Below are 15,298 nucleotides of genomic sequence, written 5' to 3' on the forward strand. Positions count from 1 at the left end.
GGCCGCGCTGCCAAGAGCGGGAAGCCGATACCTGGCCTGGAGAGGGCCGTCAGTGCAGCGTCGACGTCGGCGAGACAGCCGCGGCGCCGCTCCTGGACCGACGTCACCTGGTCGGCCGTGACGTCATAACCTCGCCCGGCCGTCCGACGGCTGGCCAGTGGACAGCGCCCTAACGACAGGTAAGTCGAGGCGGAACCCCACGACGACGCGCCGCCAAACTCCAGGGTCAACTTGGCTCACGGGTCTCGGCCGGCCGAACCGCTGCACCGCGGCGGTGGCGGCGCGACGTAGCCTTGCCCGCAGCGAACCCGTCAATCGCCGCCGAAGGCCGCGCCGCGTCGCACTAGTCTCGTTCAGTTCGCTGACTCGCGTGAAGACGCGCCCGCGGCACCGGGCGGCCGGGAGCGGCGGCCGTCCTGCCAACGGCCGACCGCCGGACAGCCCGCGGCGACAAATCGCAAAGCAAACGTACGATCACGTCTGGTATTCAGGAACCCAACGGAAAGATGCAGAGCCCGTCATTTCGATCTCGGTCAGTATGCTATAGCCCCATGAAATGCTTTACTTTCAGTCCGGATATCAGATGGTAATCAGCGACCCGGGCCGCGTGTGCTAGTGATGGGAGGTTCATCTGAGCCGGCGCAGGCTCGGTTCCGCCTGAGTCAGCTCGCCGCACAGGGCCGCGTTGTGAGCGCGCACTGCCCACTCACTGTGGAGGCCACAGGACCCGGCCCGACCCGGTCCGGCTGGCCCGCGGCGCACCTGGTGGGCCTGTCCGCGAGGTCAGACGGGCTCACTGGCCCGGCCCGCGTCGCCTCCCGGTAATCTAATCGGCAGTCTGACCGGCTCCGAGCCCTGTTTGTCCGTAACCGGCCGCACATTGCCACCAGATAATAACCCAGCCGTTGAGAGGGCGGCGTTGCCCGACTGTGCGGTCTGCGGCCACCGGACCGTCCGGCGTCCAGCGTGGGACGGGGTCAGAGCGGGAACGGGCAGGGGCAGGGACAGGGGCAGGGGCAGGGATGGGGTCAGGGTCAGGGTCAGGGTCAGGGTCGGGATCAGGGTCACGGTCACGTTCGCAGTCTGATCGGGTCGTATCAGCGGTTATCAGGCCACCACCGTGACCGGGCGCCGGTCGACAGGGCTAGGCCAGCCCGCCATTCGCGTCACTGAGGAGCGCTATCCACCTGGTCAGGCTGCAATGTCCCGACCGGCTGCCACAGGACATCGCCGCCGTACACGGCACCGCGCCGCCGAGACGCGCGACCTTTTCCACAGCCCGGACCACGGCCCGGACCAGGCGGGACCCAGCCGCGCAAGACCGGATCACAGCCATTCTGACACACCTCAACCTGTATGGGTGCATTGGGCATATTGCAATGGGTGTAATATGCTACCCACTAGCCAGACACCGCTCGAGAATACTTTAACACCATGTCAGACCTCGGTGCATTTAAATATTATACGACCTATAAGTACGCACGTCGCATGGGACGCCGTCCATGCATGCTTCTTTGCGTTTCAGGGTTCTCACGCCAGCCGGCAGGTCCGCGCGAAGGTGCGCTTCAGAGTTGAGAATTTCCAGCGATCGCTGGCAGTTCGCCAAGATTTTGCTTCAATAGGGGTATTCCCCCGTAGTCACACCATGCTGTGGAAGACTCACTGAATGAAGAAGGCTAAGCCAGCGTCATGTAACTGTGGGAATGTGGGTTGTGTACAAAACGTGCACCACCACTGAAGTTAGCGGCGACCTAGAGCCTGGGGCCTAGAGCGACGAGCGTGGCGAAATCACATTGCAACGATGAATTTAAGAACAAATGGAAACTCCGTTTGCTAGATGTAATTACAAACCATGCAACATAAAGAACGTTGCACGATCCATTGAAGGCCAGCATGAGCCATGGAGTTAACTGTATTGGAAGGTTCCGTATGGAACGCGCTCTGCTGGGAGCTCAACACCGCAGTATTGCGCGAAGGAATGCATGCCTATCACCGCCACAACAGAAGTGTGATGACCACGACACAAAAACGCCCGTGCTGACTAAATGATGCGCTTTCTGGCGCATCTGAGCCATTGTTGGTAGGCGTTTAATACCATGACGCAAGTTGCTAAACGATGCATTACACCTGTACGTAACAGGAAGCCAGCTATCAGAGAACACTGAAGTTCAGACGATCGGGTACATATTATATATATATATATATATATATATATATATATATATATATATATATATATATAACTGAGTGGAAACAAAGCAGTCTTCAGAAAGGAATCCATTGTACCAGTCTTCTGAAACAGCGATCCGCGATGATGCAAAACCACCAGTCAACCCATTCTCCACATTATTCAACTGAACCTTGAGAACGGCTCGCTCGTTGGACCGGTGCACGCTGCCGGCGACGGTCGGCTTCGGTCGCGCGCGCGCGCATGCCATGTGCCGGCGGACCAGGGCGGTCCTTCGGTCGCGCGTGCACGGCCATGTGCCGGCGGACCAGGGCGGTCCTTCGGTCGCGCGCGCACGGCCATGTGCCGGCGGACCAGGGCGGTCCTTCGGTCGCGTGCGCACGGCCATGTGCCGGCGGACCAGGGCGGTCCTTCGGTCGCGCGCGCACGGCCATGTGCCGGCGGACCAGGGCGGTCCTTCGGTCGCGCGCGCACGGCCATGTGCCGGCGGGCCAGGGCGGTCCTTCGGTCGCGCGCATGCGACAATGCGCAGGCGGGCTGGGGCGGTACAGCGGCCACCCACTCACCTCCTTGGCTATCCTGTCCAGCGCCTCGTCCTCCACCGTGTAGTGCTTGCCAGCCCGCTTCCGGCTGCCCACGCTGGCCATGCTGGCGTCCATCTCCAGCATCGGCATGCCAGGTCCGGTCAGGTCGGCGACGTTCCACAGGCTCCCCTGAGATGGCAGATGGGGTGCTCACGTCAGGCTGTCTGGCACATGCAGACATGGCTAGTTCAGCTACAAAGCACAAACCAGAGCAAAAAGAGCATGCACAGAATGACTCAGCTGACTGGTTATCACGGCAGAATAGGATGGGAATGAGCGATGAAGGTCACTACAGCTGTGTTTGGCAACCAGTGAGGTCCAGCCCCACAGGATTGCCACTAACATGGTAGCAACACCTCAGTAACAGTTTGTGATGAGTGAAACTTTCAAGGGCCAAATCTGGCAACTGATGGAAAGCAGCTTCATCATGGCATTATATTATATTATTAACACCCTGTTCTAGTAGTGTTTTTTAGTGTGCCATTGATCATACACTACTGTGTCATTACGAAGTTCAGAACTTCAGAAGCAGTAGTTACATTTACACACATGCTGTAATTTCCAAACATTCATCAGCCAATTTGTGGCTAACTTGATAGGCCACATCTAGATTGCTTGGATTATGCCTGTGTTTTAAGATTTCTGCATGCTGACAGAATGAGCTGATGATGTATTCAAATATGAAACAGCAACCTACACAATTGTTTCAGATTTGTTTCATGTCAAGTCTGGTGGTTCAAATAATCACAGCGAAATGGTTGTGCCTAAAATTTGGCTAGGCTACTAAAGCAGTTTCTGACAGCTAGTCTCAAATGGTTACAATCAGCTGACAGAAATTGCTCACGACATCACCTGTCATTCACTAGCAAAATAATTGTTGTCCCAGTCTCAGAAGCAGGTGTGCTATGCAGCATGGCTGAAAGGGAAAGGCTGGCTGGCAACTGACCAATAAGGGTCAACTCAGATCCCAGGTCACCGTGCCACAACATTGTGTGGCACATAAAACCATTTACATTACTGCCTGGCAAAAGGGCAGAAACTGACTGGGTGGCACAATGTGGATGGTCCATTCAGAGTTCAGTCAACAAGCTATGCTTTGCAGGCTCTCTAAACCCAAAGCCACTCATGACAACCCTTTTAAACAAATGTTTAAAAACCTGTTGTGTGGCCAACATTCACAAAATTGTATCAACCTCTTGTACTATAATCCTTTATCAGGTGTTAACTGGATATCCAGATCTGGCAACATTCATTACCTTACTGTGCATGTCATCATTTTTAACTACAGCAAAAAAAATCCTGCCCCCGAAGTTGCATCCTTAAAGGAAGCCTTCCACATTTGTATGGGGTTCTGAACTGAAATAGTCATCATGAAAATCATTTACTGCAGTTTGCAGCACTGCCATTTGAAGACATAAGCCCCTCTAGTTTCTAAGCTGCATGCCCATGAAGATGTACACTTGTTAAGACTATTTCAAAGCCATCCAAACATCCATAGTGACAAAATAATGTCATCAAAATCCTGTCATTCCATGGGCCATGTGGTGATCAAAAACTTAAAGACATAATATAATTGTGGAAAATAATTTTGCCAAGTTGCAATCAAGGCAAAGAAAGCATCATGGCATAACAGGAAGCAATGAAAAGCTTCAGTTTTTCCTGTGAAAGCTACTGATACAATAATGAAACAGGAATCTATCACAATGTTTGTTTATGTCTAATAAATCAGCTAGGCTCCACAGTGTAAATAACTAGAAGCACACCAAAAAGTCTGAAGATAAAAAATAAGAAAATACAAGGGTTCAGACATAAAGCTGGGAATGGCAACCCAACCAAGGGGTCAGAATGTGTTCATAGACACTGACCACTGCTACATGGAAGTTGTTCTATACAATTCCTAACATTTTTAGTGATCAGTCCTACCCATTTATTTAATCTTTCATACAATGGGTGAACCATGTATCTTTTCAACTACAAGTTATTGCATGCTCTGAAATCTAAATAAGAATTCCCCAAATATCTGGTGACTTAGGATTGAACAATTTCAGTAAGGGCACAAAAATTGGAGCAAGCACAAAATAGGCTTGCACTGTCTAGATACAAGCCCATGAAGAAGTCCTAAATCTCCCATCTTTAGCATTATCAAAACTCAAACTCAGAATAATGAACCTCCAAGATATCAGGTCTTATTGCCTATTCATAGAATAAAGGTATCAAGTAAGCGCTTATATACATTATAAACAAACTTGATATTCAATAGCATGGTTGCCAGCATTGCACAAGATTATGTGAAAAATAGGATTAAAAAACATAAGGTACATGCAAGATAAGAAAAAGCATGTTCTGTGCTTCTATTATGCAGTGTGCCAAAATACACTGCAGTACTATTTGACACAAAAATCACTCAAGCACTGACATCCTAAGTTAGTAATCTAAACTATGATATTAGCTGCTCCAAGCACAACCTGCCACATCAAAAGGTCTTGCTAGCCCATATGAAGAATAGGCCAAGAGTACCACTATAATAAACTAGCTGGCTGGATGAAGATATCAAGTCAGTACTGGTAAAGGTGGTAGGATGTGGGATTATGTATGGCTGACCTAGTTTTTCGGCTAATTTCATCATGATGCACTCAGTGTTGATAATCAAGACATTTGGACTTTGCCAAATATATTTTCTGCAACCCCTACAATAATACAGTGTGAGATGTCAGGATGTGGAAAGTGGATGCGTAATGGTCCCAGTGGCACAAATTGAGCAGATAATGTATTGTTATCTTTGGTAAACAGATACCTCCCAGCAGGCAGCATATTGAGGAAGATCCTCTTTAGCATAGGACCCAGATAAGAAAACATTCATCCACCAGAAAGAAGAACATACTTAGGCAAAATACATGCCTGAGGCATAGGATTTTAGCTGGCATTAGCCAGAGCAATCCCTGCACTGAACAGCCAAACCTAAGCTCTATAAAGTACAAGCAAAGGCTTCAGTAATTACCCTGCCTGACAAACCACCTGGGGCAAGACTCACCCAATGATCAGGCATGATACTACCTGGATGACGAGTGTGTTGCAAGAGTCTGGCCTAGTTTGTTCACTGAATGTAACGCCACCCATCCGAAGAATTCAGAGCAAGCATATTTTACCATCATGATAGTAGGCGTCCCGCCACACCTCCGATACTAGCAATTGAGGCGAAATATTTCGCACCTTTACCTTCCCTCTTGACGACCTCAGGGGACTCCAATTCCTACCGTGGTCTAATCTGCCTCACAACAAGCGCGCAGCCACCCCACGAGCACACCCCTCCACCTCCATCAATCCTGACACACACTCAACCCGGCGCACTCAGCGCGATATCGCGGCGAGCAGAGGTGCGGCTAAACCCTTTTCATTTCCTCAGAACTCAAGAGCATTTATAATTTCTTCCAAAGGCAACATAAAAAAGAAGAAAACACAAGGAGAACTTGATATTTGTTCAGTTGTCGAACCTGGAAGTAATCATTCTCCCCTCGGAGATGGCTTTAGGCCATCAAGGAAGAAAAGAGGCTTTCCACTGCCCCCCCCCCCCCCAAAAGCAGATCAAACCAAGGCGCTATATACCAGGTGAAACCATTCCTACAACGCACTTCTCAGGAAGAATTATTATGTAACGTCATCGGGGATACACCTTTAACGCTGGGACGGCCGCACGCATCATAGCGGACATGAGAGATCGCATGTATTACAGCACATTTGGTGTGTGGAATTACTCGTAACTCCAAAGAAAATATGAATGAATGTCTATGAAAATTTACACCTATGCCTAATTTCGAAGACATTCCAAGAACCGAGGCGGTAAAATAGGACCCTGGAAGGACGCTGTTCGAGGACAAACGCCGCGGTGTCTTACGCCAGGGGAGCGCTTGGCGTAAGGAGTCATCTATGACTTAAGAAGCACCAGATGGCCTCAAAGCGGCACTGCCTGGTTACCAGTTTATGTTGTGTATCACAACTTACGCCCTCCGGGGTACCTACCCCAGCAAATCCATGGAACTTCTGAGCCCCAGTTGGCATTTGGATTCAGCTTCGGTTCGGCAGATCACCCCACGGGACAAAATGGTCGCCTTGTTGTAGCCTGTGACGTTCTACCAGAGCGAGTACGGGCGTATTTCCCACCTTGCTGGCTAAAATGTATTTGAGGAGCAGTCGGCTATAGAAGCGCAAAGAGCTTATAAGGTGCCCCAAGCTCCTCGGCCGGGGCTCACGACCCGGACCTGTCCAGGCACCGCCTGAATTCTATATCGCGCGGCTCAATCTAACGGGAACAGTCAAACCATTGGACACTAGGGCCTACTCATTTTCCAGAGCTGGACCCGACAGCTGTTACTTTCGTGATCCAAGGGGTATCGCTGGTTTGCTCCATCGTTGCCTAGGAAGTGCTGGATGAGATTTGCTCCGTCATAAAGCAAACGCAGCCCGATAGCGCATAAAAATATACGTGCATGACCTTTCAGCTATTCATAATGAATGTAATGGATCAATTAACAACGATATTCCTCGTGTGACATCAGGCCTAAGTTATAAGACTGCCGACCGTGCAATGTCATGTCACGCAATTTTATGCACGTAACATGGCTGGTCATCATCCAAAAACGGGGGTCTGATGGCCTCGCTCGATTTTGAAACGACTTTGAGATAGTGACTGCTGCTTAACCAATGGGCTTAACTTAACTTAACCGATTTCCTTTTTCAGAGGTAGATAGCACAAGAAATGAAACCTCTTTCCACACTGCATATGGATGAGCGATCTGGATTATATATTTATCCGTTTTAGAATAACCGCCATAGCTAACTGTGAGCTCATTTTGGGTTAAGCAGGAGTGGCAGTGTCAAATTTTGAGAGCCAAAAAATGCGATGATTTTGTCACTTACGGCGGCAATTTAATTCTCGCTCGGAAAATCCTTGCGGTAGATTGGTCTTCGATTTCAGAGGTCATTTTAAGTCACTTTCGGTTGAATTATGTCCATCTGATTTACAGAGGTCCTGTTTCCATCAATTCCGAGTGCAAATGGTCAACAGTCTTGGTCTAGCTTTAACAGATTAGATCACACTTTTTGAAAGAGCTATGTTAGATTTCTATTTGAATAATATTTTCTGTAAGTTAGGCCTGCGTGCTTTTGGGACGTTCAATAACTCTCTTTGTGAATACCTTAATGCCCAAAATTCTAGGTTAGGTCACTGCAAAAAGTTTGGGGATGCGAAATCGCTAAATACATATGATATTAACGACCCAGCAGAACAATACTCAACGGGTTTTGTCGCGGAAAAATATATGATGGGTAGCGTCGAGAGGAGTCGTAATATTTTTGTTGGTGTTTTGAAATCAGTGAATTTAGTAGCAAGTTATAAGTAGCAAATAAGTGGATTTTGCTAAACCTCATCGGAAATCTTTTTTTTGTGTTTCAGACATTCTTAATACGCTTAAGTGGGGGAGTCTTCAAAATGAAAGATAGAAGTCGTCAGACATATTACGATTAACAAGGAAAATTCAGCAGCCATCCGTAACCTAATGAACTAACTTAGCTAGAAGATACACGAGCTACTCAAATGTGATTAAGTTATCCTTGCCCTTAGGGGTCTATGGAAGCTATCATAAATAGTCATTTTTGACAGAGACATGTGCCACCTATAAAGAAGCATTGAGGATGCACGAGGCATTTTTTGGAACAAAGAGATTTGCGGTACAAATTTTCACCAATTTTTGGGTATAGGTGGTAAGAGTTGCAAATGCTTCTGATACCGGCATAAGAACATTGACCAAATTGTAAACTTGTGAAATAAGTTACGCACGTGTTTTGAACATTGTTCCTGGTTCACTCTGCAACATTCATTCTGAATCTGCAGTTATATTTTCAAGACAAATCCTCCTTTTTATAAATGAGTGAGCGTCAAACCCCTTTTCAAGTTTTTCCTCTCATTTTCGAGAAATTGGGTGTGTTTTTTTGTCCCAAAATATGCGACATGTGATGCTACAGACAACTGTCTGAAACAGACTCCTATCTGACGAATGGTTTTACCATGAATCGCGTTTGAATGGTCCGACTTTATCATTTTTACAGGCCAAACGGTGAGAGAGAGTGGCATGCAGTTTTCATCACCCAATATATCTATCCATTGGGTACACCATACATTGTTTTAAGAGTGGCAATAGGGTAGTGGTTAGGGTGTGTGGTACCCACGGCGAGTGTGGGAAACGAGAGGACGGGGTTCGATTCTCCGCGTTACCCGCTCTACATGCCAGAGTGAAAATCAGGTGTTGCCATAAGATTTCAGCAGCCGATTGCGTCGTAAAACCGCGATGACGGCAATGCATTATTTTAAAGGAATTGTTTCACATTTGTATGAGCTTTTGAACTAAAAAAAAAACATCTTGAAGATCATTCGGTGCATTTTATTGCCCCACCTTTCCTAACACTTAAATCCCTCTAGTTTCTGAGCTACACGCCCATGAAGATGCTCAGAGTTTTTGGGGGAGATTATTTCATTGTTACCCAGGCATCTATGACCCCATAATGACGTCGTTAAAATTCGGTCATTCTATTAGCCATCCGGCGATCAATGTCCACAATTTGAGATGCGAGTCCCTCATATCTGGTATTCGAGAGCACGATTTCCAGATATCCCGGTCATGAATCGGCTCTCAATTAGTGCTGCGCAAGGAAGAAATTGTGTTGCTTAGAGAAGTCTTTTCCACTTAAAGAAATACCAGTGGTTATAAAGACCACATTTCATCACATCTCATGCTTTTTTCAGGCTTTGTTTCACTTGTGGCACATTACACACACCTTTGACAAATGCAACTACACACACATTACCTATTTCTGTTTTTGTTATTTCTCTACATTGATATTTCTGTCCTTAACATTCCTATTTTTACACTGCTTATCATATGGCTGCTCTGAACAAGCAAGGTTCAACAATCAACCACAAATAAATAACAATTTTAAGGATCACCTTGTCTGCGAATTGGACGACTTGGCCCTGTTAGATGTCCCCTGTACAAAACTCTGGCTACCGGACCCTTGCACAGTATACTCAACCATTTGATGATTTCTGGTGGACAATGTTGGTGATTTGAAATGGCCTTGATCAGCTTCCCACTCACGGACTTCAATGCCCCCTCAATGTTCTGACGTACAAGCAAAACAGCCGTCCAATTTCGATTACGGCATTTAAGCAGGGGCGGATCCAGGGGTGTGGGGAGGCGGCACGGGCTTATGCCCCTCTTGGGCCCGAAGGGGCCCATTGGCCCTGAGGGGTCCATAGCGGACCGAACAGGTGCAGCTCTTTTTAAACACAAAGCGCAATAAAACGGGCATTTCTGGACTTCCAGGCCACAAAGAACAGTTGTAAGCAAAAGTAAAGGGACCTTGAGAGGTCCAAGATCTTATCCAGCGCTTAGAAAAGTTGGGAACTGGAAATTTTGAGCCCAATTGCATTGTCTAGGGCTCCATGCCGTTTCTGGGGGACCTATATGCCCACTTGCAGGATCATTTCGATCGTTAAGGAGCATTCCACGTTGCCCTTCATTCCTTTGCATTTGCTCGGAGAGCCCTGCGCTGTTGTTGGGGCCCTTCCTGTTAGCGTGCCGGGACACTCTTGTCAATCGCGGGCCCCTTCCATGGATTCTTTTCATTCGCCAGAGAGGCTCTGTGAGCTGTAGCCGGGATTCCGTACCTGAACCTGCCGAGGTATTCCCAGTTACTCAGGGACCCTTTACGTGGGTCTCAGTTAACCTACCGACACACTTACGATATGCTCATGGACCCTCTACGTTGGTCTGGGGCGTTTCCAATTCTATGTCACTTGCTTTGGGCCCTACACTCTTGTCGGGAGCCCATCTGATGGCCTGCTCGGGAACACTCAGTCATTTGGAGACCCTTCACACTGGGCCTTGGGTACTTCTTTTCTGTATGGGTGCCCTACGCTCTTGTGGAGGGGGGTGGGCTACCTGATAACCTGCTCGGGCTCATTCGATCGTTCGGGGGCCCTCTACATTGGGCCTTGGGCACGTGCTATTTGAATGGGGCCCTACGTACCTATCGGGGGTCCCACTGTTCGCCTCCTCGGCCACACTGTATTGCTCGGGGGCCCTGCGCGTTGGTTCTCGGTGTTTGAATTTAGAGCCCTACCAGGGTCCCTACCAGGGTCATCTGATAGCCTGTTCGTGTACACTCCATCTTTTGGGGGCCCTCCGCGCCGGGTTCTGAGTACTTTTCACTCAAATGGAGGGCCTTACGCTTCTGTCGGGGCCCCTTCCGATAAGATGCTCGGGGCCCATTCGATCGTGGAAAACCTCTACATCTGGTTTGAGGTGCTTCATTTTTTTAATGGAGGGCTCCCCGCTCTTTTTGGGGGCCCTATTTGTTAAACTGCTCTGGCGCACTCGATTATTCGGGGTCCTCTCCATCGTGTCGTGAACATTTCATATTTGAACGAAAGGTTTTACGCTCTCGCCGGGGCCCCATCTGTTACCCTGCTCGGGCACACTTGAATATCCGGGGGAGCCTCCACATTGTGTCTTGGGTACTTCCTATCTGAATACAGGGTCCTGCGCACTTGTCGGGGGCTCCGGCTGTTCGCCGCTCCGGCCACACTGGATTGTTCGGCGGCCCTATATATTGGTTGAATTTAGGGCCCTACACTCCTCTCTAGGCCATCCGATAGTTTGCTCGGGAATACTCCATCCTTCGAGGGCCCTCCGCACTGGGTTTTGCGTGCTTCTTATTCGAATGGAGGGCCTTTCACTCTTGTCGGACCTCTTCTCATAAGCTGCTTGGGCACATGCCATCATTCTGGGGCCATTTACATAGGGTCTTTGGTGCTTGCCATTCGAATGGAAGGCCCTACGCTCTTGTTGGGAGCCTTATTTCTTGACCTGTTCGGGCCCACTCAATCATTCGGGGGCCCTCTGTATTTGGTCTTGGGTACTTCCTATTGGAATTGAGAGTCCAATGCTCTTGACGGGGGGCCTATATGCCAACCTGTCCTGACACACTGGATCATTCGGATTCCTCTGCATTGGGTCTTGAATGCTTCCTATTTGAATGGAGGGCCCTACACTCTTTTTGGGAGCCTTGTCTCTTAACCTGCTTGGGCACACTCGATCATTCGGAGGCCCTCTACATTGGGTCCTGGGTACATCCTATTTCAATGGAGGGCCCTACGCTCTTGACGGGAGCCTTATACGCTATCCTGCTCGAGAGCACTCGATCGTTCAGAGCCCTGCACATTGTGTCATGAGTATGTCTTATTAGAATGGATGGCCCTATGTTCTTAGCGGGCCCCATTTATTGAGCTGCTCGGGCCGGTGGCGGATGCAGCGGATGACGGAGGGGGGGGGGGGGGAAGAGGCACAGGACCATGCCCCATGAACCACGCCGAGGGGGCCTAAAGGCTCCGAAGGGGCCATTAGCCGGCCGGACGGACGCAGTTTTCTCACGGCAAAAACACAACAAAATTAAACGCCTTTTTTTGGTCAACAGATGACCACGAACCATTGTTAGCAAAAGTAAAGGGTTCATAGACAAACAAAGTTCATTCTTCTCTGATTAAGGAAGTGTCGCTTCGGGGAAATTTTGGGGCTCATCACGCTGTCTAGAGGCATTACGCGGTTGGTTGCCTGGCCCTATATGTCCACTTGCCGGCCAATCCGATTGCTAAGGAGCTTTCCACGTTGCCATTGATCTCTTTGCATTTTCTGGTAGAGCCTAATGTGCTGTTGGTACGCTATCTGCCTCCATGCCCGAGCACTGTTGATCGATCAGGTTTTCCTCCACGAATTTTTCCCATTCGCCCGAAAGGCTCTGTACACTTTTCCGGGGCCCCATATACCAGGGTGCACTCAATTGCTCAGGGGCCCTTCATATAAATTTCGGGTTTTTCCACTTGCTTTGGGGGCCTTGTACTGTTGTTGGGACTTTTATAAGGCAAGGCGCAGAAACACTCGATGCTTAGGGGCCTTCTACTTTGATCGAGGGTTCTCTCCCTTTGGCCTCATTTGCGGAAGACTTTTACTCCTATCAAGGCTCGTGTTGTAAACCTGTCCGTGCACTCTTGATCGCACAGGAGTATTAATTCATGGTCTTGGATAATTCTCTTTTGCTCGGAGAGTGCTGTGCTATGGCCGGGGCTTGATATGTCAGCTTGCAGAGGCACTATCGATCGTTTAGGGGCTTACCATATTGGTCTTGGGTTCTTTTTGCTTGCTCTGGGGACCATATACTTATCGACGGGACCCACTTTGTTGGCCTCCTGCGGCACCCACGATCCCTCAGGTTCCGTCCTCATTGGCCTTGATGCCTTCGCCTTAGAGCAGCAGTCGAATGCGCGCCAATTAATTCTATCTCGCAATTGCCGAACGTAATTTTACATGCCGCTGATGTCGTACGCGTCATTTCCGTTGGCTATTGGGTGTGTGACACTTATCATACAAGTACATCACGCGCTTAACATATTTTGAATGCTAGGAAATGTTGTACTCTTTATAACCAAGGAAAATTCTGCATTGGCATCAGCCATCAAGTAATTACATCGCCCGGCCGGCAGGCCATAAATACATAACCTCCGAATCAAGTCCATTTTTGGTTTTGATGGTTGTTAACAGTCGACTCAAGTTTATTTTGCCTGTTGTTCCAAAACACTCAGCCTTAAAATCACAGCTTTTAACATGGTCTGTTAAAAATTAGCGACCTCTATGTGTATGCATGCGTAGCACGCCTAGCTTTATACGGCTGTGCACAGTAAGGTGGGTTTCCGTATTTATTGATAAATAAGTAAGTAAATACATGTGCATATAGATATATATGTACATATACATACATATATATATATATATATATATATATATATATATATATATATATATATATATATATATATCACATGCGACTTGCCTTAAAATGGAATGACCAAACTGCGCAGATGTTTTTTTGGAGGGAGTCCCAAAGTCGGGGGCCCCACAATGTTGCGTGCCCGCCCCCCTTGACAAAGTCCTGGATCTGCCCCTGCATTTAAGAAGTCTGACAGAGGTCTAACAACTTTTCCGATCAATCTGCCCTTCAAGAAATCAGTTTGAATGTGTCAATCAGCTTGGAAACAACCTGATCCGAGGCAGTCATAGGGTCCGAGATGCGCAGTTATATGGGGCCCATCAGGGCAGTCCACTTCGGTTCCATGTGGGCACGTCATGGGCAACTAACTGGATCCCACATGGGCAGCCCACCTGGGACCCGTGTGAGACCAAGCTGGGACCCACACGGGGCATACCTGAGCTGCCCATTTGGGCCGACGAAAGCATGATCAACTGGGTCCCACATGGGCAGGCCACCTGGGGCCCATATAGGCCTACGTGTGACCCACATTGGGCCCACCTGGCCTGCCAGGTTGGGACCCACGTGGGCATGTTCAGCTGGGGCCCACATGGGTATGTCCAGTTGGGACCCAGGTAATCAACCCAGGTGGGGCCCATATGGCTATCCCAGATGGGACCTTGTTAACCACGCCAGATGGTCCCAAGTTGGGCTTCACCGATCTGCCCTTTCAAATTCCATCTCATTGATGGACCGCTGTAATTTCAGACAGACTGCTTTCATGTCTTCAATAATGAGTCAGGTCAAGGTTTTTTCTTCATGCATTTGACCGAAATTGCATCGGCGACAGCACTATTGCACAAAACATACACTTATCTGTTATCATGCTCGATGCGGCAATCACTAAATCATTCAACGGATGTCATGAGTTACCGTTGCCGCCATTGTGGCCGCGGTGTTTCCTGTCGTCGTCGCAGTCTCTCCCACCCAAGGCCTCCCAGCGAAACCATTTTCCTGGTACCTATTTCGTTTTGTTGCGGGAGACACCGTAGCGCGATGTGTTGCGCATGATGGCCCCCCAAAATGGCGATATTCAGTAGCTAAGACTTCCACCCACTGGTCTGAGTCTAGTTGATCTTAAGTCGTTTACCAAGCTTGATAATCATGAGAGCAGCTATGTCGAATAGCAGTACAGTCTCGCAGTACCTGTACGGGAAAACTTTACGTGAGGCCGCTTACATGGAGTGCTTGCATAAAAGTCGACTTGAGTTGTTTTTTGCGGTCACAATAACGACATCAAACTATTAATGACGCCATTTATGGGGGATAATCAAGCGAAACGCTTATATCTTATGAAAAAGAAGTGGGATGTTGTATTTTATTTTGTCAGGACGATGATAAGCGTGTCAATATCATTTTTAGAAACACTGGAGCATAGTGGCTGCCAGCTATCTATATGGGAACACGATATTGTCTCGATGCACAATTTTTGTTCAGAGCGGCCGCTTTCTGATCCACTCACTCATTAAGAGGTGAGTTTGGGTCGCTTCAGGCACTCGCTCTTTGCCCCTGCAATGGATGCTCTGCAGCTGATGGCAGCAAACGCACTCGTCGATGATTAATAGGTACACTTGTTAAGAATGCCTGAAATAAAGAATAAAACGGCAAACTC

The 15,298-nt window shown here is 48.6% G+C and overlaps 1 protein-coding gene across 4 annotated transcripts in view; it reads right to left on the bottom strand.

Annotated features, from left to right (window-relative positions):
* LOC119096619 (leucine-rich repeat flightless-interacting protein 2) overlaps window positions 1-6,163 on the bottom strand; it is a 41,326-nt gene extending 35,163 nt beyond the window's left edge. Inside the window, exons 1-2 of one of the 4 annotated variants that reach the window (XM_037219518.1) lie at window positions 5,983-6,132; window positions 2,755-2,901 (exon numbers count right to left, since the gene is read on the bottom strand). In XM_037219518.1, the coding sequence (XP_037075413.1) occupies window positions 2,755-2,862 (108 nt within the window). In that variant the 5' untranslated portion in view covers window positions 2,863-2,901; window positions 5,983-6,132. Of the gene's footprint in view, window positions 1-2,754; window positions 2,902-5,982 lie in introns of all 4 variants that reach the window. The other 3 variants (XM_037219517.1, XM_037219519.1, XM_037219520.1) reach the window with 3 other exon arrangements.
* Window positions 6,164-15,298: the final 9,135 nt, after the last annotated feature.

This window comes from Pollicipes pollicipes, unplaced genomic scaffold (genome assembly GCF_011947565.3).
Source record: "Pollicipes pollicipes isolate AB1234 unplaced genomic scaffold, Ppol_2.1 Scaffold_4295;HRSCAF=5057_pilon_pilon_pilon, whole genome shotgun sequence".
NCBI lineage: Eukaryota > Metazoa > Arthropoda > Thecostraca > Pollicipedomorpha > Pollicipedidae > Pollicipes > Pollicipes pollicipes.